Source organism: Carettochelys insculpta, chromosome 18 (assembly GCF_033958435.1).
Source record: "Carettochelys insculpta isolate YL-2023 chromosome 18, ASM3395843v1, whole genome shotgun sequence".
NCBI lineage: Eukaryota > Metazoa > Chordata > Testudines > Carettochelyidae > Carettochelys > Carettochelys insculpta.
The window spans coordinates 32,268,745-32,294,056 of NC_134154.1; the positions used below are offsets into that span (position 1 = coordinate 32,268,745).

Consider the following 25,312-nt stretch of genomic DNA (forward strand, 5'->3'; position numbering starts at 1 on the left):
CACAAAACCAGTACACATATCACAACCGTCATCTTCACTGCATGTAAGTCCGTCTAGCAGTTGAAAGATCTGCAGCCTTCTATTAACTAGCTCATCCTAACAACAGGGGTCACTGCCCCAGACAGAGAGCCTCAGTGTGAGAAGATACTATGACATCAACTGGGAGAAGGGTCCCAACCATGTGACTGTTTCCCTCCACTCCAGCTTCACTACTCCTTTCCCATGACTTTCATCTTCCCCAACAGCTCAGAGGCTATCTGATTAGGGGTGAAACTGCTCTACTGTGTCCTTAAAAGTCTCATCACTTGCTATGCGCTCGGAGCTGGAGATCTGGAAAGCAGTAACGTCCGCTGGTCTGCATGTGTGCTTTTGCCCCCACCTCATGATTATGTCTGAGACAATAATAGGCAGACTGACTGCAGCCTCATTTCCTTCCACTGAAGCAGAAAGGAAGGAGCATGATATTGGAATAGAGATAGAGATCACCCATCTCTAAGCTTCTAATTGCCAAAAGAGTTTATGTGTTCTGACACTGAACATGAGTTAAAAATTTACTTCTATACACCAGTCAATTCAGGAAGCTTTAAATAAGAAAATGGTAACATAACACTATCTAAAACTGCGACATATACAACATTTACATTAAGTTTTCATGGTGCCCATGTTCTTATCACATTGACAATGCATCTCCCAACAAAGCAAGATGGTTGCAACCAGTACAGTGCAGTGTTCCCTGAAGGGGAGCACTGGGTCAGCCATCCAGGAGAAACTCAAATGCTGCCCAGATGATTAGCAGAGCGCCAATGGCCAGCAGCGTGTATTTCTCTTGGAGGTGCACCTCCACACACCTCAGTGCACATAAAATTTATTTTGCATGGGTGGAAAAACTTAGAGGAAACATTGGTACAGTGTATTATTGGTACAGTGTATTGGCACAGCTGATCACACCATCTTTTTTACATAAACAACAAGAAAATGGTGAGTCATATTGGTGAGAACAAAGGCACAGAGATGCTGCCCACACATACACAGTCCAGCAGACTATGACTATGAAAAATCTCCGAGCTGTAGCACCAGGGCAAGCCTGATATCAGATGTGCAGCACCCACGGGGAAGACTCCAAAAATAAGTTACTTTGCGTGTTTCATTTTTTATCTCAACAAAGATCTGTTGGGCTTTCCAAGTAGTAGGACAGGATCAGCTCATCTCCAGGCCCCATCTCCTTGTTCTGCTCACAGTCCCTCAGGCCCCACATGCTCTAGCTACAGTATGCTCCTATGTCCCTGGGCTGAAGGGGGCTGAAATAGAGGCACGCCCCCAGTCGCCTGCAGGGAGGGAAGTCCATACTCTTTGTGGGAACTCTTCATCTCCCCCACCCCATCTCAGGCAGCACTGGTGTTCTTTTTCTGATCTCGCTCTCTCTCTCTCTCTCTCTCACTCACCTTCTCTGTTCTCACCTCCTTTCCTTACCTCATCTCACCTCAACTTCCTCTTTTGCTCTCCACCCCTTCTCCTGGCAGGGGTGACCTCTAAAACAGTCTTATGGCAGCCTCAAGTAAGCTCACTTGGCCCTAATTGATTTATAGCAGCCCCTCCTCACCTGCTTCTCCAGGTCTGCTGCTCCTCGCTGCCCTAAAGTATCCATCCTTTAATTTAGTCAGGTTGTTTTCTTCCCTTCTCAGCTAGCCCTCTAGCCTGACCCTCTCACAGAAGATGTACATTTTATATTATAAGCTGCAATATGGTACTTTGCAAACATATCCAAAATGGCAGGAGCAAATGACACCGTAATAACAGAACAAACATCTAGCTCTTACACAGTTTTTGGTAAAATTATTTGAGATCTGCATATGACAAAGCAATAAATGCCATTTTCCACCTGCAAAAATGGGGTAAGTGGAAGTACAGAAGATAAAAGTGCCATCACCCAGTGGCATAACTGTAATTAGAACAGAAGTTCCACAAGTTCTAGTCCAAGGCCTCCTCTACTATGACAGCATGCCACTTGTTATTGCTTATATTTTTTAAGTTTATTTAGTAGGGATTTCTTTGCACTTAATAGACTCTGCTTTGATAAGACAGAAAGATGTTTTCATGTAACAGTACTACTACTTTAGTGGATGAATTTCCTAGCCCATTTTATTTTCCTTTTGATGCATAGCTCTATTCCTTTATCAGAGATTCGTTTCAAAAGTCCCACCGTATTTATGTCTGTGATTGGCATATGAAAAATATTCTTTCATTAAGTTCATTAAGTTCTACCATGACTAGTCATTTAAGTGGGCTCCACTGTAAATCATTACCAGATTTTTCAGTAACAAAAAACAAAACTATCCAAAAATGTACTGACTTTTCATACTCCATGACTTCTTGCTTTTATACAACTAAATGAGCTGGAAACTTGGAGATCACTAAATACAACATGACTTTATTTCACATAGTATCTGAAACTATCCAAAATGTTTTATAGCATTCATTAATAGAAAATAGAAGTCAGTGAAAGAATAAACCTATGAATTTCTAGTCCATCTCCCCTTCAAACCAGGATTCTCCTTGCTAATGCAGGATATGACACTTGGTATGAATTACAGAACACACTGGTCTACACAATTTCATAGATACATTAAAGCTCCAGTAAAAATAACAACAGAGGAAGAAACGGGGTGAAAGGGTATGTTGAGATACGATCTAGAATAAGATGGAAAATTAACAAAATATCAGGCAATTCCAAGCAGCAGAACCCACAGGTTGGAAAGCTCTCATAACTACAGTTACAGAATCATAGAACTGTGGGACTAGAAGAGAGCTCAAGAGGTCTTCTAACCCACTCCTCTGCACTCAAAATAGGACTAAGTACTATCCAGACCAGTGTTTTTTGAACTTTTGAGTCCATGGAACACCAAACAATAATATTTTTTATGCAGAACACCTATGAAAATTTTCTTCAAAAAAATGTCAGACCAAAAAAAACCAACAAAACCAAACAACAGCTACACATATAGCAAAAACAAAATGAAGTAATTTAATCAGGTATCATACCAATGAAGCAATAACATTGTATCTAGTTTTAATAACAGAAAATATATACCATCAGTGTATGATACAAAAAAGTGTCAGACATTTATAAGTTGTTCAACAAACACTATTGTTCCACAGAACATAGTTTAAGAAACACTGATCTAGTCCATCAGCATCATCAAGCCTACTGAAAGTGCTCTCTCCTTTGGTATCATGAGTGGACAGAGAGTAACTCCACTAATGCTTCAAGACAGCCTTTTAGTCTGTCTGTACTAGAGCCCTTTTCTCCATGGAGAAGAAGTGCACTGGCCCAATTCAATAGTCAGGCATTTTCCCTACAAAGGGGTTCAGAGAAGATGTGAATTAATGCTCAAAGTAAAAGAGCAATTTGAGCTGCCCAAAGAAGAGTGGGTTTCTTGTCTTTGTTACAAGTTTTTAATTTTCAGTGGCTGGGATTCAGTCGCATTTGTGGAGAGCAGATGAAGGATAGGTACCTCACAAGACAGGCAGGCTAACCCAGCCCTCAAAATGCTGCTACTTTGGACACGCTGACCGATTGACATTACTATTGCAGGCTGCATTTGTGAGAACTGACTTCCTGAGCCCAGTTCTCCCATTCCCAAGGTCACTTTGAAGTTGCGCCCCTAATATTCCTCAAAACCTTGGTCAAACAGATGAGTGCATCATAGAATCATACAATCATAGAACACTAGGATCGGAAGGGGCCTCGAGAGGCCATCGAGTCCAGTCCCCTGCCCAGACGGCAGGACCGACCACTATCTACACCATCCCTGATAGACATCTATCTAATCTGTTCTTAAATATCTCCAGCGAGGGAGATTCCACAACCTCCCTTGGCAACTTATTCCAGTACTTGACCACCCTGACAGTTAGGAACTTTTTCCTAATGTCCAACCTAAACTTCCCTTGCTGCAGTTTAAGTCCATTGCCTCTTGTTCTCTCCTCAGAGGCCAAGAAGAACAAGTTTTCTCCCTCCTCCTTATAACACCCTTTAAGATATCTGAAAACCGCTATCATGTCCCCCCTCAATCTTCTATTTTCCAAGCTAAACAAGCCCAATCCTTTCAGCCTTTCTTCATACGTCATGTTCTCCAGACCTTTTATCATTCTAGTTGCTCTTCTCTGGACCTTCTCTAATTTCTCCACATCTTTCTTGAATTGGGGTGCCCAGAACTGGACACAATATTCCAGCTGAGGTCTAACCAGCGCAGAGTAGAGCGGTAGAATGATTTCTCGTGTCTTGTTCACAACACACCTACTAATGCATCCCAGAATCATGTTTGCTTTTTTTGCAACAGCATCACACTGTTGACTCATATTTAACTTGTGATCTCCTGGAACCCCTAGGTCCCTTTCTGCTGTACTCCTTCCTAGACAGTCTTTTCCCATTCTGTATGTGTGAAACAGATTATTCCTTCCTAAGTGCAGCACCTTACATTTATCTTTATTAAACTTCATCCTGTTTACTTCAGACCATTCCTCTAATTTATCTAGATCATTCTGAATTATGACCCTATCCTCCAAGGTAGTTGCAACCCCTCCCAGCTTGGTAACATCTGCAAACTTAATAAGCGTACTTTCTATGCCAATATCCAAATCATTAATGAAGATATTGAACAGAACTGGTCCCAAAACAGACTCCTGCGGAACCCCACTTGTTATGCTTTTCCAGCTGGATTGAGCACCATTAACAACTACTCTCTGGGTGCGATTAGCCAGCCAGTTATGCACCCACCTTATTGCAGCGCGATTTAAGTTGGACTTGCCTAGTTTGTCGATAAGAATATTATGCGAGACCGTATCAAATGCTTTACTAAAGTCTAGGTATACCACATCCACTGCTTCTCCCTTATCTACGAGTCTCGTTATCGTGTCAAAAAAAGCTATCAGGTTCGTTTGACATGATTTGTTTGTTACAAAACCATGCTGGCTGTTCCCTATCACTTTACTACCTTCCAAGTGCTTGCAGATGACTTCCTTAACTACCTGCTCCATTATCTTTCCTGGCACAGAAGTTAAGCTGACTGGCCTGTAATATCCTGGGTTGTTCTTATTCCCCTTTTTGTAGATGGGCACTATATTTGCCCTCTTCCAGTTTTCTGGAATCTCTCCTGTCTCCCATGACTTTCCAAAAATGAGAGCTAACGGCTCAGCTACCTCTTCTATCAGCTCCTTGAGGATTCTAGGATGCATTTCATCAGGCCCTGGTGACTTGCAGACATCTAATTTTTCCACATGGTTTTTAACTTGTTCTTTTTTTATTTCAAAAACTAACTCTACCCCTTTTCCACCAGCATTCTCTATGTCAGGCATTCCTTCAGACTTCTCCGTGAAGACCGAAACAAAGAAGTCATTAAGCATCTCTGCCATTTCCAAGTTCCCCATTACTGTTTCTCCCTCCTCACTGAGCAATGGCCCTACCCTGTCCTTGGTCTTCCTCTTGTTTCTAATATATTTGTAAAAGGCCTTCTTGTTACCCTTTATGCCTGTAGCTAGTTGGAGCTCATTTTGTGCCTTAGCCCCTCTAATTTTACTCCTGCATTCCTGTGTTATTTCCCTGTGTTCATTCTTTGTAATTTGTCCCAGTTTCCATTTTTTATAGGATTCCTTTTTTAGTTTGAGATCATGCAGGATCTCCTTGTTAAGCCAAGGCGGTCTTTGCCCATATTTACTATCTTTCTATTGACTAGCTATTACATGGGGGAATAGCTTGTTTTTGGGCACTTAATAATGTCTCTTTGAAAAACTGCCAACTCTCCTCAGTTGTTTTTCCCCTCAGTTTTTCCTCCCATGGGATCTTACCTACCAGCTCTCTGAGTTTACCAAAATCTGCCTTCCTGAAATCCATCATCTCTATTTTGCTATTTTCTCTCCTACCAGTCCTTAGAATTGTGAATTCTATGATTTCATGATCACTTTCACCCAAGCAGCCTCCCACCTTCAAATTCTCGACCAAGTCCTCCTTATTTGTCAAAATCAAATCCAGAACAGTTTCTCCCCTGGTGGCTTTTTCAACTTTTTGGAATAAAAAATTGTCTCCAGTGCAGTCTAAGAACTTATTGGATAGTCTGTGCCCCACTGTATTAGTGTCCCAGCATATATCTGGATAGTTAAAGTCCCCGATCACCACCAAATCCTGGGCTCTGGATGATTTTGTTAGTTGCTTAAAAAAAGCATCATCCACCTCTTCCACCTGGTTAGGTGGCCTGTAGTAGACTCCTAACAGGACATCACCCTTCTTTTTTACCCCTCTTAAACTAACCCACAGACTCTCAAAACGTCCATCTCCTATGTCCATCTCCACCTCAGTCCAAGTGTGTACATTTTTTATATATAAGGCAACACCTCCCCCCCCCTTTTTTCCCTGTCTATCTTTCCTAACCAGGCTGTAGCCTTCAATACCAACATTCCAATCATGTGTATTATCCCACCAAGTTTCTGTGATGCCAATGATATCATAGTTGTATTTATTTATTAGCACTTCCAGTTCTTCCTGCTTATTACCCATACTTCTGGCATTGGTATATAGGCATCTCAGATATTGATTTGAACTTGCACCCCAGTTTTTTTCTGGCCCTCTTTTTACTCTGACATTGTTGCCCATGCTCCCTCCTACTTCCGACCCATCTCCCAGGTTTCCACGTTCTCCACTTACCTGCGGGCTTTGCTCCCCTGTCCCCAGCAAACCTAGTTTAAAGCCCAGTTAGTAGCAGGGTGTCTAAAGAGTTTTAGAAGCAGCAGGAGCTTCACGGCACTAACCCAGGAACATTTGCAGAAGTCCCATCCTTACCTATAAGACCACCATTGTGGTTTCTGCCTGATTTGAACTCTGATTCCTCAGTGGCAGAAAAAGCGGAGCTCTCTTCTGTGAGAGTTGGGAGAGGAGTTTTGCTTCCTCTTTTTAAGTACGTGTCATGCGTATGGAGATCAGCTCTTGCAAAGGGTCAGAAAACTCAGTTCTGCACCACCACATGGACAGGCTTAACTGACGAAAGGTAATTCAATAGGAGAAACTACCAGCTTCAGAAAGATTATTATTAAAAAACATTGAAACTTAGCGCTTCAAAGATAGCAAGGACAGGAATCTTCCTGTGCAAATGTAAAGGCAGAACCAGCCACTTAAAGTATCTTAGCACTCAGTGTCTGCCTGAAACAAGCCTGTGTCTGCCACAACTTCCCTGGAGACTGGAAATACAACTTGAAGATCCCTGGACCTGAATATGAAGAAAAGCAGCCACAAATCATACTGTTCATAATGAAAACAGAAGGAACGCTGAAGGGTGAGATTCAAGGAAGTCATTGCCTAATAAATTATTAGTCATTAAGGTGCTACAGGACTGCTTGTTTCATTTTTGTGAAACTAGAGACTAACACAGCTACACCTCTGAGACTATTTAACACGAGTCAACTATGAAAAACAGAATGTCATGGTCTCTCTCAATGGAGCACATCAGAAACACATAGTTCAAACAACACTATCAAATAAAGGCAATATAATCTCCAAGAGTCCTTATTTTAGAATGACAGAGGACAAATCAACTCACTAGATCACAACCTTTACACGCCTTGCCAGGTCCTACTGAAGATGTTCAGCCATATGGAACTGCTTCAAAAATCATCCAGAAAATACACCAAAGAACAGAACAGCTCTAAAAATGCTAAATTTTATGAAAAGCAGGAGGCAGTGATCTAAGCTCAAGTCCTTTGTTATCTGCTATAATATGTCCCATTACCAATAACAGTCTCTATTCAGCATGGTCCATCCTGCACGCTGCTCTTCTAAGGCTTTCAGAGTGAGACAGTCTTGTCTGCTGCTGAATATTTATTACTGTAAATGTTAAGAGAGATGGCTGATCTTCACACACTATTAATGACAATCATTTAAAATGCCAAATCCAAAATCTTCACAAGAATCACTAAAAAGGAATCCATGCTTACGAAAAATAGGCAAATGTCCATTTACACAAAAAATAGTTTAATTCTCAACTGGAAACTCAAGTAGGTCAAGGAGCTTTTAACATAAGCTGTGTCTAGACTAGCCCCCAACTTTGAAGGAGGGATGGCAATTAAGATGTCGGGAGATTATTAATGAAGTGCTGCAGTGCATAAGCAGCACTTCATTAGGCTAACTCTCCCCCACGGCAACTTCGAAGTGTGAAACTTCAAAGCATTGGCTTATGTGTAGACATGGTACTTTGAACTGCCCGCACTACATCGAAGTCCCTTTACTCCTCAAAATTTGAGGATTAAAGGAACTTCACTGTAGCGCGGGCACTTCAAAGTCCCCACGGCTGACCTGCGGCCACACGCAAGCCAGCACTTTGAAGTTTCACACTTCGAAGATGCCACGGGGCAGATTTAGCCTAATGAAGTGCTCAATATGCATTGCAGCATTTCATTAGTAATCTCCCGACGCCCTAATTACCATGATCCCTTTGAAGTTGGGGGCTGGTCTAGACACAGCCACAGAAAAATTTCTGTTCTCCAGAGCCCACAGCAAAGAGATTAAAGTTTTAATACTATTGAAGGAGCTGCAACTACCATAAAAAGAGTCATCAGAAGGAAAATGGTCTTGCCTACCTTTGGCCACTTAGGATTTAGAAGTCGCGCTTTGATTGCATCATCCAGTGCCTTGTCATACTGCTGGATTTTCATGTACACTGCAGATCGATTACTGTACAGAATACAATTCTGAGGGTCGACGGCCAAGGCTTCATTGTATAGCATAATAGCTGTATGAAAATCGCCATCATGACAGGCCTGGTTACTCTGACGAACTTTCTCAACAAACTCAGCCTTGCTCAACATGGGGCCGTCAGGGCTTCTCCCACCAAAAGATTTTGATCCAAAAAGAGGAATCTGCAAACAGAAAAAGTTATTAACCAAAAGTACTGATTACTCACTTTCATATCATTTTAATAAACATTTTAAAGATAGAAAAAATGTACAATAATGTAGGATAAAACCATTAACATTTTAGCAACTTAAAATTGGGACAGGGAATGAGAACTTCTTCCAGTTTTAAAATATTATTTACGGTCCCTTAGTAAATTTTTGTACCAAACATGGCAAAATCTTTTTCATAAAGCTTCATCTGACAACGTCTTCCTGATCACCGAGAAAAATGGCTACCTTCTCCAGATATAAGAACAGTTACTACATCCTTGTAACTTACTGAACTCCACATGCTCACTGACTTTTTGTTTAAATGCAGCTATGCTACCTGATTTTTATCTGTCAAGCACTCTCCCTGATTAAGAATGGGGGGAAAGAAAGTGTTGTGTGGACTGGGAAAGATTGGTAAATCAACAGGTTTGGTAGACAGGTCAGCAAGTACAACTGCATGTGCAGAGATGTGTTGAGATGTCATTAAGCAAGTGTAAATACATGGGTATATTTACACAGAGAGGCAAGTAAGCAGATGTACAAAAGTTAATGCCTATGAAAGGTACATTTCACATCAAGAAAAGTTTGAGAATGAAGGCAGACCAGGTAATCTGCACATTTATTTGTGGACACAGCCTAAAGAATCATCCTGCTGACTTGTTTGCCAATACTGTACACCCATTGATCTCATGAATATCTGATAGTATTGGAGAGCACAGAAGTACGAGTCTGAAGTTATACTATTCAGCATCTTTCAATGATAAGCCTCTAAGGAGGCAAAGCAAGCAGTAGTTTCTAATTCCAAAGGCCAGTCTATATGTTAATAACTTGTAACATATATGCATACATTGAATATGGCCACGCATCTTGAGATCTGCCCATATGTATCATAATTTCTATGGCTGGAGCAAACACTGGAACTGGACAGCCTACCCTTGCCAAATATTGATGAGATCCAGCACCTCGGCATGGCTCCAAGTAGGGGATCTTCTAGTGCAGGGAGCAGGCATGAAAGCACAACACACATCCCCAGGCAAAGAGAAAGACTACTTCTAAAATTTCAAAGGAATACAAAGGGCAGGTGTGAGGACTGATCACCTGAGAGGAAGGCAGTAGAATTTAAACTTATGTCCAAAGAGGCAAAACCAGGCACTGCGGGACAGGTACCAGAAGTCTATATGAGTGCACTAGTACAACACAGTGTCAACAATGGCACCCAGCATCATATCCAGGCAAAGTCTACGCCCCTCACTGAGGTGGTTTACCTAAAGGGGAGCAAATATGGACCTAGTGTGCACTAAGTGCCTTGCCAGTGTGGACATCTCAGGAGTTACAGCACTGTGAGCTGATTTACTGCACTGTAATTTGCCAGTGTAGAATAGGTCTTAATTCACAAGACTTTGCATTAGCAGAGCAACCTTTTATCCAACTTACGCCAATAAACAGATGATTATTGAATCATCCTGTGAGAGACACAGGAATCACTAGATACTTTTTACAGAAAGCAGAGAGGCACACAGATGCTGACTTTCCCTAAAAGATCACAAACTGAGTTAGTGACAGAGCAAGGAAGAGAATCCAGGCATCCTGACTTCCAGTCCAAGTCCCGTGGCAAACAAGTCAGCAGCAGTATGTAACGTGGTGTAAACTAAATAAGCATAGGAAAAAAATAGACATGACAACGGTAACTATTTTGGTAGATTCTGGTATAGGTTAAAATTTAATTTCTGCTGTCTGGAGAACTACTTACGACAGCTGTACGTCATCAGGTGCACAAGAGAAACATACTGCTAAAATGCATAATTTTAAAACCACTTATAAGAAAGCATAATTACCCACATCAGTGGTACTGTGACGAGACACAAGTAATCATTACAAAATCATCCTTTTTACTTTCTGCAGCTAACATTCTTTCATCATTATGGGGAGCTGCTAGTAACCTTACGCCAGGGGTCTGCAACCAAAATAGCAACAAGAGCCATTTTTTCAATTTCAGTTACAAAAATCAATACTTCAAGAGCCACAATTCATGTGAATACGAGACAGTCCTTAATATATAACATGAAACCATACTTTGTGTAATACCCATTTTAAGAATAACGACTTGTACTAGTTACAAAGTTTAAGCTATTTTCACCCCTGGATTGGCGAGCAAATGACAAGGAAAATGCTGTGCCTAGGGACCGGCTCTTATGCAGGAGGGAGCAACATTCGCATCAACCATCCATACCCGCATCCTTCCCAGGCTCTAATCCCCTCAGCCTCCAAACTTGTTCCTCATCAGCAGGCTTTCCCTGCCTCAGCCCTCAAATCAGCCCCCCATCCCCAATGTTTACACCACATCCCGCAAACCCCCCACCCCACCCCAGGCTTAATCCCTCTCAGCCTCAAACCTGCTCCCCATCCCCAGGCTTAACCCCAAACCCACTCCACATACCCAGGATTAATCCACCTCAGCCCCAAACCAGTCCCTGGGACTAACCTATCTGTGGCGCTGGCTGGGGAGCCTATGCTGGGTGGCCACGTGCACTCAGGGCAAGGAAGGCTGGCAAGGAGGTGTTCCACTGGCAGAGGAGAGACAAGCCATGACCACAGGACGATAGGTGACCAACCGTCCCATATTTCACAGGACAGTTCCACATGTGGCATGCCAAAATGTTGTCCCAATTTATTTTTTAAAAGCAATGAATTGTCCTGTATTTAGGCCCTTGTGGGCTGGGGATGGGAGCTCCCGCGGCCGCGGCTTCCACGGGGCTCCGTGGTGGGAGCACCCATGACCATCACTTTCCCAGGGCTCTGGGTGGGGAGTGCGCCAGGCTGTCACTTCCCCAGGGCTTGGTGCAGCCAGGAGGAGCCGCCCGTTCCCCACATATCTCCCTGTCCCATATTTAGGACAGGAAGATATGGTCGCCCTAACTGGAGGGGTGTGCCCAGTCGGGTAGCAAGGTGAGCAAGGAGTTCTCTGCAGCTCCCTCCCCTGCTACCACTGAAATAGTGAAACTAAATTCAGTTGATTTAAAAGCTGGATCCCTCCCACCGCCCAGCTGGCCATTAAACCAATTAAATTTAGTTCTACTTTTAGTTCAGGGACCTGCAGCGCTGCAAATGACTCCTTTAAACAGCTACATGTGGCACCGGAGCTGCAGGTTGGCAACCCCTGCCCTATACTTTCCCAGCCAATACTTTCCATTATATAGGATTCTTGCAGAAGTTCTCACTCCTTCATTGTCTACAGAAATGCTTTTCTATTCAGAGCCAGTTAAACTTAGAAACCTCCATTTCTATTTTCACACCTACATTCCTCAAGAAATGTGTTCTAACAGGAGAAAAAAAATTAATGAATCTCCTAAGGTCAGACACATTCCAGTGCTCAAGCTGCAGCACCACCACCTGTATTGAGAAGAATTAGGAAATGTCAGCACAGAAATATTTGAGGTGCAGAAAAGTCAAAATAAGGAAAAGTAAAGGGCAGCAGTTCCTCCAACTCCAGGGCTAGGGACAGGAGGAGAGAGAGATGGCCCTGCCTCCCTACCATTGCACTATGAATCCGGCACCTGGAGCCAGCAGGCAATTCCCCCTCTAGACATAATATATGTGTCCAGAGCTTCCCTACATCCTCCAAGCAATGACCCAGTAATCCCCATCTCCAGGAAAACAACATTCTTCTGCCATCAGTTAATGTTGGTCCTGAGCTCGAGCGGTAGGAGTCATCTGTGCTGCAATGAAAATGAACACTGAAAATGATTCAGGATGGGAGGAGGACAGACGTGTAAAAAGAAAAAGAAATAGAAAATTAAATGCACACAAAACTAAGCGAACAGGGGGCTCCAGACAGGGGAGTTTTAAGAGTGAGTTTGAAAGAGGCAGTGTAAGAGAGGGGATCCACTATGGTTAGGAAGACCCCCAACACCTGTGCCAGCACTGCTCCTGTCTCCTCCACCTGCGCCTGTAGCCAGACAGACCTCCTGACCAGGGATGCCTCTACCCAGCCCCTGGTGTGGTTTTGCATGGACTGTGGCTTTCAGTTCCCACCTATTCAAGTCCGGGCCGGGGAGACCATCCAACGTGGAAGGTGTCTTCTGATGGAAGCTCTCAGGAAGCAGGTCGTGGAGCTACAGGATGAGGTAGATAGGCTTAGGAGTATTCAACTCCACAAGCAATTCCTGGACAGTATTCATGTGGACACAGCTGAGGTTAAAATAGCTGTCCCACCACAAAAGAATACTGACTCACCGTCAGTGGAGGTGGAGATGGCTCATGGGGGACACTGGCAGCTGGTCACTTCAGGCAGCAGGCAGTGCTCCACTCCTGCTCCCAATCCTCCCACTGTGGTACTGGGAAACCGTTATGCCATTCTGGATATGGGAGATACAGGAGATAACAAATCACCCCCTACAGCATAAGTAGAGAACCCTTGTACCCCCAAGGCTGGGAGGTCTGTTGCCATCACTATGAGGAAGAAACCTAGGGTAGTGGTGGTAGGAAACTCTCTTCTGAGGGAGACAGAGACACCTATCTGTCACCCTGACATGTTGTCCTGGGAGGCATGCTACTTGCCAGGAGCCCATACCCAAGACATTACGGAAGCATTGTCGAGGATTATCCAGCCTACTGACTATGACCCCATGCTACTCATCCATGTGGGCACGACACACACCGCAAGGTGTAACCTTGAGAAGATCGAGCATGACTACAGGGCTCTGGGAATACAGGTGAAGGGGTTTGGGAGTGTAGGTGGTGTTCTCCTCAATCCTTCCAATCAAAGGTAGGGGCACAGGCAGAGATAGGTGCATCCTGGAGGTGAATGCCTAGCTGAGAAGATGGTGTTGCCAGGAGCACTTTGGCTTCCTTGATCACAGGATGCTGTTCCATCAAGGACTGCTAAGCAGGGATGAAATTCACCTTTCGAGGAATGTATTTGGATTGAGACTGGCTAACCTGGTGAGGAGGACTTGAAACTACATTCGACCAAGAAAGGTGACCAAAGCCCACAGGTAAGCAAAAAACCTGGAGACCTGGGAGTTGGGTTCAAAATGGGAGGGATCATGCAGAATGGAAATACGCAATCATCATAAGAGTAGAGAAAAAAGAGGGAGTAGGAAGAACTGGGAAGCAAAAGCAAATCAGTATCTTAAGATGCCCATATACAAATGCAAGAAGTATGGGTAATAAGCAGAAAGAACTTGAAATCTTAATAAACAAATACAACTATGACATAATGGGTATAACAGAAACTTGGTGGGATAATACACATGATTGGAATACTGGTATATAAGGGTACAACTTACTCAGGAAGGATAGGCAGGGTAAACAGAGAGGCGGTATTGCCTTATATATCAAAATTGTGCACACCTGCACTGAGGTGGAGATGGATGCAGGAGACAGACATGTTCAGAGTCTCAGGGTTAGGTTAAAAAGGGTAAAAAACATGAGTGATGTCATGATAGTGGTCTACTACAGACAACCTATCCAGGTAGAAGAGGTGGATGAGACTCTCTCTAAACAATTAACAAAATTAACCAAAACATAGGATTTAGTGGTGATGGGGGACTTCAACTATCCAGATATATGTTGCAAAAGTAACAAAGTGAGGCACAGACTATCCAGAAAGTTCTTGAACTGCCAGGATGACAATTTTTTATTTCAAAAGGTGGAAAAAACTAGTAGCAGGGAAGCAGTTCTAGATTTGCTTCCTGCCCTTTTACATTTCCCTGGAGTACACTGCCGCACTATGTGGCTGGCATAAGCTTTGTTTCCTACCCCCAGCCATGCAGATGTCAGGCTCTCCAGGCTTCTCTCCTCCCGTGTCCCTTTCCCCACATCATTTCTTTTTACTTTACAGGGATCCCTCCCCCACAGCTGTCCATGCAGCTGGAATCCAACCCTTCCTCACCCTTTCCCCTCGCCACAAGGCTGCAAGGCTCTGAGGGCCTTGCTCCTTGCAGAGGAATGCTCCAGGAATGGCTGAAAAAAGAATTCCCTTCTTTGCAGCCTCCCCTCCACCCCACTGAAAGTGGACAATAGCTTACCATGTCCACAACAAAATGTTCTGAATAAATGATGGTACACGATGGCTTGTGCAATGCACGCTTTGAATCCCATCCTTAATAAGCCTAAAGCAGCTTTGCGAAAATAAACTTTCACTGATAGTAGAGACAAAACTGCATTCACTTGATCAGTAAGGACTTGGTTAGCGTGAACTGTATCTCAGTTTTGACCTTCAATTTCCAGCTGTCATGCCCACCATGGAAGACAGGGCAAGGAAGCACAAAAGGTCCAAGCAGGATCTGATCCTGCAGCACATGGAGCAGTCTGAAGCAGAAACCAGTGATGTGAAAAGGGAGACAGCACAGTGGCAACAAAACACAGCACACTGGCAGCAGAATATGCTTAACTTCCAGATAGACTAAGCAGCAAACCAGAGGGAGGATGCGGGAATGCTCATTCTGGCAGTGAGCAACCAAATGGAGGTCCTGCACTCCATTCTGGAGCTGCAGACACGCTCCCAATGCAGCAGCTGGGAGTCCCCTGAAGACAGGTCCCCTACCCCCTGTCGTCACAGTCCCCAAATAAGGGGAGAGAGGGAAGGGCAGCCTGCCACTATAGCCCCAAGAGCTTCAGCCCCAAGGGCCACTGCAAAAGGCTATTCCACCACACTTGACCACACTTATTTTCCCTGCCGCTTAAACCTCTCCTCCCCACAAAATAAACTTTCTTTTGAGCTTGGTGTGATTTTTTTGACATGCATGAATGGTAGGTTGCACAAATCATTGCAATCTGAGAAGTTAATACTCACCCAGGTCAATATTAGATCTCAAGGGTCAACAAATCTGGATAGTAACTTCTGTTTCCTATCCATACATAAATATCACCCAAGTAAAATGGACATATTTAATCTTTAGAGGAAAGAAAAAACTGTATTTTGTTAAGATACAAAAAAAGGAAGCTACAAAAATTAAAATAGTATTACAAGGATTATTTTCTAATACTTTTCAACAGGTGGTGGTATAGAGGGCCGATAGCACAGCTGCATGCTGCTACACCAAAGTCTGCAGAGGACTCGTGGCAGAGGCACCCATGCAGGGATGGAAAGGCCTGATAGCACAGCTGCCCACAGCTATACCAAGGTCTGCAGAGGACTCACGGTAGAGGCACTGAGGCAGGGGAGGGGAGAGGGCTGAAAGCACAGCTGCCCCCGCCCTTTTTTTTTTTTAAAGGAAAATAACCCTCCCTCCACTTCCATTCTTCTGCCTGCAACTTAACACCTTACCACTAAGTAAAAGCATTCATGTAACATATGATTTGATTTACTGGGAGCACAAATCAGTTTTGCGAGTGGGGACTGGCTGTTATTACAACAGAGAAATACATTGCTATCATGTGCGTGGCAGATCATTCATGAAGCTATTTTTTAAAGCGTCCCTGACTGCTGCTGCCACAGCATGGTTATTGGTGAATGGCCGTGTATGCAGCTGAGAGTAAGCCCAGCCTATGGTCTCGTTATTCTAGACATACAGGAAATTCTCCCACCTGGATTCCCAATTGTTATGCAAAATAAAGCATGCTGTAATCATGGTGGGGAATTAGTTTCAGAAAGATCCAAACAGGTCAATAGGCATCTGAACCTCACTTCTAAATGGCCAAAGGCATATTCAAGCACCATTCTGTGCTTGCTGAGTCTTTGATTGAAGTTCTCCTTGCTGTGGTCTAGGGCTCCTGTGTAAGGTTTCATAAGGCAGGGGAGCAGAGGGCAAACAGGGTCGCCCAATATTACTTACAAAAGGCATCTCCATGTTGCCAATCTTGATATTCTGGTCTGAGAAAAAAAGTCACATCCATGACCTTTCTACAAAGCCCAGAAACCATGGAGAAGTACCCCTTTCTGTTTATGTACTCAGAGGCCTGTTGGGGTCATGATGGGGATGTGCATACCATCCACTGCCCCACCACAGTTAGGAAACTCCTGACCAGCAAAGCCATCCACTATAACCTCTACATCTCCTAGGATCAGAGTCTTCCTGAGGAGACACTGACAAATTCCACTGGCTACCTGCATCACCACACTCTCCATTGTAGATCTGCCTGCCCTGAATTGATTTGCCACCGACTGGTAACTGTCAGGTGCTGCAAACTTCGACTGAGCGATTGACATTTGCTTCTGAACTGTTAAAGCCAGCCTTATTCTTGTGCTGCTGTGTGTCAGGGTGGGCTGTAGCACATCACAAAGTTCCATAAAAGTGGACTTGCACAAGCAAAAGTTCTGCAACACTGCACGTCATCCCAGGACTCCAAAATGATGTGATCCCACCAGTGTGTGCTGGTCTCCCTAGTCCAAAACCTCAGAAACCCCCCTCTGAAACCACCCCCACACTCATGCATCTGATGAAGCGGGTCTTTGCCCACAAAAGCTTATGCTCCAAAATATCTATTAGTCTACAAGGTGCCACAAGACTTCTTCTTGTTCTCGAAGCTACAGACTAACACGGCTACCCCTCTGACACTAGTCCAAAACTACCGCTCCACTGTCAGCAATGCATCCTGGGAAGCCAGCAGTTGAGAGTTCTTGGACTGCAGTAGAAAGATCTACCCTTCAAAAACTTCATCACCATCATCATACTCAACCATCACCACTCTTTTTAATTGAAAGAAAAATTGCATGACAGTCTGTGAAGTTGCCGTAATGGTGTGTGCAATGACTTCAAGTATCTGAGGATCTATGGTAGCACTAGCACTATAACTGAGAAAATGGTGCAATCTCCCATTAGTTTTCGTGCGGTTATTGGCTGCTCTGAATTCTGGGACAGTGCTTTGCATTCTAGGATAGTGACATCAAACACCCACAAGCAACCGGGTCTAAGGCACTGTAGAGCAGGGTACCCACAATGCATTGTTCACGCAGTCAAACTTGTTTAAGGCAGTGGGGCTGTTGTAACTTGACACAGAAATGGAGGGTCAAATTTACATGAGGTTTGTGGACACAAATTTGAATTTGTGAGAATAAGGTTAAAAACTGAATTTATTAAAAGTCAAATTTATCTCACAGTGTAGATGTAGCCTGAGATACCTGAGAAGTCAACCTCCTGTCCATACTCCAACTCACATGCAGCAAGAATACAGTAGCTTGAAAAAATATCTCCAGTATAGATCAAATTTTGGTGGCCAGTCCATTATTAAAACTGAAAACATCAAAACCCCTCTCTTAAACCTCTTCCACAAAAAATCATACCTTAAGAATGCCATATAGGCAGGTTGTATGTTTCATATTTACTGAAATACTTCCCAAGACATTCACTAAAGTATCACAAAAAGCATAGCATGAAAAGAAAAAGCCAAACAGGGAAAGATCGCATACAGGAGGACACTGAAAAATAGTTCAGTGACATTTACTCACTTTAAATACATGTTACCAAAACCAACTCAAATATAGAACTGGAAGTTGCACTCTCTGAAGAATTACTCTGCAATATATCATACTTCACAGTTTCCTCCCAAACATTATTCCTAAATTTATCTAATGTTTTCATTTCTTCACCTAAATTGGAAAGGCCTGCTTGTATAAAAAGCCTGTGTTTTCCTGTTCCAAACTCTGGAGGATTATTGTATTAAAAAAAAAAAGTGCCTGGGACAAAATTCCAAGAACAAACAAGTCATCTGGAATCTCTTCTCACAACTTCCATGCTCCTTGCAGCCAACACATATTCTACCGCCATTTCTCTGCTTCTGGGCAGACATCAAATTTCGCCAAGCCACACACATCCTTAACCTTCTCAGAGTATGAGTTTTTATAGGAATAGTGTAGTGAGAGCTGACAAACCATTGAAAATATGTTTCAAAACATGAAATCCTAGTTCTATTTTTCAACATACTGTAGCATGTGGTCAAATGAAGAACAACAGTTGCTTTAATCTATATTTCTTCTTAGAAAGTTATAAAATACTAGCAGGGTCTGCCCCTTTGTGGAAGCTACAGCCGAAGTACTCATTTGCAAAGGAGCTGCTGGTGGCCCTGGGCAGGGAGCCCCACTGGCCATGAGCACACAGCTGCTGCAGGCTCTGGGCAGTGGGCCACCACCAGCTGAGGGAGGGGGCAGAGACAAAGCTGCAGTGAGATAAACACCCCCCACCTTCACCCAGGCTGTTCCTTCCCCCTCCTCCCGGCCAGACCACCACACTCAGCTCCTACGTCCCCTCCTGCCAAAACCCTCCCTCACCCACCCTGCTCCTGCCCAGGCCCCCACCTTCACCCTGTTCCTGCACCCTCTCTCCCACCCAGACCTCTCACCTCCAGCCCACTCCTGAACTCCCCACCCACTGCTGCATCTTACCTCCCACCCAAATCTCCAAACCCCAGCTCATTACTGCACCCCTCCACCCATCCAGACAGCACAACCTTAGCCTGCTCCTGAACCCTCTCTCACACTCAGACCTCAAACTGTTCAGGAAGGGCAGACGGGAGAAAAGGAAGACGAGTTCTGATGTATGTGAGAGAGCAGTATGATTGCTCAGAGCTCCAGTATATGGAGAGAGAAAGCCAGTTGAGAGTCTTTGGCTTAAGCTCAGAGGCAGAAGCAACAGAGTTGATGTTGTGGTTGGTGTCTGCTATAGTCAGGAGAACTGACGGTATTTTAAATGAGTCTTATTGAAGGCACAGGCACAACGCATCCCAATGCACAGTCAGAAAAGCAAATATGGTAGGCAACCAGCGTGGCTTATCAGGGAAATCCTTGGTGAGCTTAAACTCAAAAAGGATGTGTATAGGAAGTGGAAAACTGGACAGATGACTAGGAAGCAACATAAACATATGGCTGGAGAATCACACAATCATAGAACACTAGGACTGGAAGGGACCTCGAGAGGCCATCGAGTCCAGCCCCCCGCCCCAATGGCAAGACCAAGTACCATCTAAACCATCCCTGATAGACATCTATCTAACCTGTTCTTAAATATCTCCAGCGATGGAGATTCCACAACCTCCCTTGGTAATTTATTCCACTGTTTGACCACCCTGACAGCTAGGAACTTTTTCCTAATGTTCAACCTAAACCTCCCTTGCTGCAGTTTAAGCCCGTTGCCTCTTGTTCTATCCTCAGAGACCAAGAAGAACAAGTTTTCTCCTTCCTCCTTATGACTCCCTTTTAGATACCTAATACCAGGGGGTAATCAAGAAAGTGAAACCACAACTGGAATTGCAGCTAAAAAGGAACGTGAAGGGCAACAAGAAGGGTTTCTACAGGCATATTCACAATAAGAGGGTTATCAGGGAGGATGTGAAGCCATTACTGGATGAGGGAGGTAAACTGGTGACAGATGATGTGGGAAAGGCTGAAGTACTCAATGCTTTTTTTGCCTCAGTCTTCAAGGACAAGGTCAGCTCTCAGACTAAGGTACTAGGCAATGCAGTATGGGCATGAGGTAGGCAGCCCTTGGTGGGGAAAGAACAGGTTAAGAGCTATTTAGAAAAGCTAGACACAGAGGCACACAAATCCATGGGTTCGGATTTAATGCATCCACGGGTATTCAGGGAATTGGCAGACGTAACTGCAGAGCCTTTGGCTATTATCTTTGAAAACTTGTGGAGATCGGGAGAGGTCCCAAATGATTCTAAAAAGATATAGTGCCCATCTTTAAAAAAAAGGAAAGAAGGATAATCCAGGGAACTATAAGTCGGTCAGCCTTACCTCAGTCCCTGGAAAAATCATGGAGAGGATCCTCAAGGAATCCATTTTGAAACACTTGGAAGTAGGGAAATTGATCAAGAGTAGTCAACATGAATTCACCAAGGAAGGGCAAGTCATGCCTCACCAATCTGATTAGCTTCTATGATGAGGTAGGTAACTGGCTCTGTGGATATGGGGAAGTCAATGGATGTGATATACCTTGACTTTAGCAAAGCTTTTGATACAGTCTCCCACAAAATCCTTGCCCATAAGTTAAAGAAGTTTGGATTAGACATATGGACTGTAAGATGGATAGAAAGCTGGCTAGATGGTCGGGCCCAATGGGTCGCGATCAATGCCTCAATGTTAGGTTGGCAGTTATTTTCAAGTGGGGTGCCCCAAGGATCAGTTCTAGGGCCAGTATAGTTCTACATCTTTATTAATGCCCTGGATGAGGGGATGAATTGCACTCTCAGAAAATTTGCAGGTGACAGTAAGATAGGGGGTCAGGTAGATACGTTGGAAGGTAGGAATAGGGTGCAAATAGAGCTAGATAAATTGGAGGATTGGGCCAAAAGAAATCTGATGAGATGCAACAAGGACAAGTGCATAGTCCTGCACTTGGGAAAGAAGAATCCCAAGCATTGTTAAAGGCTGGGTGTGAACAGGCTAAGTAGCAGTGCTGCAGAAAAGGACCTGGAGATTACACTGGAAGAGAGGCTGGATATGAGTCAACAGTGTGCCCTTGTAGCCAAGAAGGATAACAGCATATTGGGGTGCATTAGCAGAAGCAGTTCCAGCAGATCTCAAGAAGTTATTAATTCCCTCTGTTTGGCACTGGTGAGGGTCCAGCAGATGGCAACACAAATAATTAGGAGGCTGATGCACGTAACCTATTAGGAGAGGCTGAGGGACTTGGGCTTCTTTAGTTTTCAGAAAAGAAGACTGATTTGATAGCAGCCTTCAACTTCCTGAAAGCGGGGGGCTCTAAAGAGGTTGGAGAAAGGCTGCTGTCAGTAGTGACAGATGGCAGGACAAGGAGCAATGGTCTGAAGTTACAGAGGGAGAGGTGTAGGTTGGATATTAGGAAAAATTACTTCACCAGGAGTGCGTCTACACTAGCCAGCTACTTCAAAGTAGCCGGCACAACGTTGAAATAGCACGCGTCGCATTTACACGCGCCATGTGCTATTTTGACATTGAAATCGATGTTAGGCGGTGAGACGTAGAAATCACTGTTCCCATCCGAAGGTGGGAATAGCGCCCTACTTCGATGTTCAACATTGAAGTAGGGTGTGTGTAGACAATCCACGTCCTGCTACTTCAAAATAGTGGGGTCCTCCATGGCAGCCATCAGCTGAGGGGTTGAGAGATGCTCTATCCAGTCCCTGCGGGGCTCTATGGTCACCGCATGCAGCAGCCCTTAGCCCAGGGCTTCTGGCTGCTGCTGCTGCAGCTGGGGGTCCATGCTACATGCACAGGATCTGCAACCCATTGTCGGCTCTGTGGATCCTGTGCTGTGCAGGGCAAGTGTGTCTGGGAGGGGCCCTTTAAGGGAGCGGCTTGGGGCTCTGCTGGCCCCTTATTTCAACAGGAAGTGCTTGTGTGTGTGTGGACACTCCACATTTCCTTCCGGGGCGGCTCCTTTCGATGTTCCCCGTCACTACTTCGACGTTGAACATTGACGGCACCAGCCCTGGAGGATGTGTAGACAATACGCGTCAAAGTAGACTATTTCGATGTCCTTACTTCGAAATAGGCTACTTTGACGTAGTGTGCTAGTGTAGACGTAGCCCAGGAGGGTGGTGAAGCACTGGAATATGTTACCTAGAGAGATGGTGGAATCTCCATCCCTAGAGGTTTGTAAGTCCCAGCTTGACAAAGTCCTAGCTGGGATGATTTAGTTGGGGTTGATCCTGCTTCAGGCAGGGGGCTGGATTAAATGACTTCCTAAGATCCCTTCCATCCATAGGATTCTCTGTTCTATGATTCAAACATCCATCATCAGCTTGATCCTATATCCTCCCTGCTGACCAGAACCAACACCCCCACCCCCACCCCCAGCCCATGAGGCAGGCGGAGAGAAACCAACCTGCACCAGATTCTGCAGGACTCTGTGGCCGGGGGTCAGGCCCCAGCCCCGCACCACAGAGGGGGTTTCATGGGGGCTCTGGGCCCAGTCCCACACCATGGCAGAGGCTCAGGGTAACCCTCCAGACTCAGCCCCATGGTGGGGGCTTGCACTGCAGGGGCTGCCACAGTAGGGCTCCAGCCCCAGACCCACCCTACCACTGGGGCCTTCACAGCAGGGACTCCAGACCCAGACCCACCCGTTGGCCCCCTCCTGTGCTGCACGAGGGGAGGAGGAACAGCAGGGCTGACAGAACATTCCAGCATGTTCATGACTACAGTGGGACAGACGGACAGACAGCTCTCCTTTTATAATAGTATATAAGATTATATAGACAGCAGCTCCAAAACAAGTAGGTTTTTATACAAGAACAGGACAGCTTTTCATTATACATATATTTATATATACAAACATGCCAAAACACCCAAGAGTTACCATTTTTCTGTCTTGTGAATAGGATCAATCAGATCTTAAAGATACTATATGTAAATTGCATGCTCATTCCCAAAACACATCGGAGATTGGACGTTGTCCATTTTTTTTTGTATATATAGCTTCATAAGAGATTTTTAGATGCTCATTAAAATCTATTTCTGTACCTAGAACTGTGATTTCCCTAAAAATAATCATCTTAAATCAGCAAAGATGGCTAAAATAGAGAGCCCTACCCATAAAGTACAGGCCTGTACTGCTTTGAAAGAAAACAAATACGTTGAAACTCGATTTTCATATTGGGAAGTTCATTTGAAAATGTAATTTCTTCCTTAATGAACAAAAAATCAGAACCAACAAATCTTGGCTTTCTACTTCTTAGGGGTCTAAAGTGTGAGAGGACACACAATGGAGTTGAGTGAGAATCTTAGAGTGCCATAGTTTGGAGACACAAAATCCAGTTTCTGCAAAAATCAGAACTCTGTGTTGGACAAATCAAAATGATACTTTGTTTTATGTCACATTGAATTGAAATGTTGTCTGCTGAACTTAATCTAACATCTAATTTCAAGTCAGTTTGATAAAAATCTTTGCTTGCCTAAACTGCCACAGAGCCTCCTGCACCCGCTAGTATCCTCTCTAGCCCAAACCTTCTTGCTGCACTGCACCTCCCATGCTGTCTCCTTTGACTGAATGGTTGTGGTGCATTGGGAAGTCACATGACCATCACACATCTCAGAGTATGTCTACACTTCAATTGCTGCAGCTGTGTCACCCTTCGTGGTTCAGTACAGACACTACCTATGCCAACAGGAGGGGTTCTTCCATCAGAGTAGGTACTCCACCTCCCCAAGAAGTGGTAGCTCGGGTGACAGAAGAATTTTTACAGTGACAAAATGCTGCATATCCTAGAAGTTATATCAACGTAGCCACATGTCTCAGATGCAGGTTTTTTCCACACTCCTGAAAGATATAGCTATACCTGTACAAGCTCCCACTCTAAAGGAGCCTTTGTTTTGGTTCAGGAGCTGACATACCAAAATAGAATGTTTTGATTCAGGGGTGACAAAATGTTTCATTTCAATAAGTACGAAAAGGAGAATCTCAAACTTTTCCAAAAAATTAGTTTCGGAACATTGTATGATACAAAAATGTTCACCCTTTCACAACAATCCAGGACAAAATATTGTTACAGCATTAGACTATTTTGTGTGGTGGAATTTCTGATTTTTGACTAGCTCTAAAACAGGGATAACAAACATCTAAGCCGCGTTTACACTAGACTACTACTTCGAAAGAGAAGGCATCACTTCGAAGTAGCGCGTGTCACATCTACACACGCCATGCGCCTTTTGAAGTTGAAATCAATGTTAGGCACCACAGATGTCGAAACCGCTATTCCAACCAGAAAATAGGAATAGGACACTACTTTGACATCTAACTTCAAAAAACGTGTGTAGACACTCCACATCATGCTACATCGAAAGAGCAGGGTCTGCCATGGCAGCAATCAACTGGGAGACAGATGTGCTGCCCAGCCCCTGCAGGGCTCTATGGTCTGTGCACGCAGAGGCTCTTAAAGCCGCACGGACCAGGAAACCCTGTGACAGAAAGCCGGGCGAGTGCAGGCAGCAGCCATCACGCTTGGTGCCTCTCGAACACCTCTGAGCCACCCCCAGCAGCCCACAGAGAGCAATAGTGACCGGCTACCCACCCTAATGGTCTCAGGGCTCCCTCTCTGACTGATCCCAGGGCTCGCAAGGGTCCGGCCTTGGGGGGGAGAAGCGTGGCCCCTCCTGGAGCGAAGCTGAGCTCTGGGACCTGCTGGGACTCTGGAGCAAGGAGGTGCTCCAGGCAACGGGGAGCAAGTGGCGAAACACGGCCGTCTTCGTCCGGATGGCCAACGGCCTGACCATGTCAGTAGTAAGGTCAAGGAGCGGTGGCAGGGTTACGCCCAGGCTCGGGACTAGGCCAGCCGGTCGGGGATCGCCCCTGCCGTTTGCCCCTATTACTCCTCCTCCCTGCTGGCCGTCCTTGACACCGTGGCCAAGGAGCCCCAGCAGGTTGAGGAGCAGGAGCCGGGACCGGCAGCCAGCCCTGCCCCACCAGGGCCGGAGCCAGGCACCAAGGCAGCAGAGTGATCCAGCAAGGGGGGAGAGCTGGTCATT

At 44.7% G+C, this 25,312-nt stretch overlaps 1 protein-coding gene across 2 annotated transcripts in view; it reads right to left on the bottom strand.

Moving 5' to 3' along the window:
• TTC28 (tetratricopeptide repeat domain 28) overlaps positions 1–25,312 on the bottom strand; it is a 483,355-nt gene that overhangs the window by 446,715 nt on the left and 11,328 nt on the right. For both annotated transcript variants that reach the window (XM_075012421.1, XM_075012420.1), the window contains exon 2: positions 8,620–8,898. In XM_075012421.1, the coding sequence (XP_074868522.1) occupies positions 8,620–8,898 (279 nt within the window). The remainder of the gene's footprint in view (positions 1–8,619; positions 8,899–25,312) is intronic.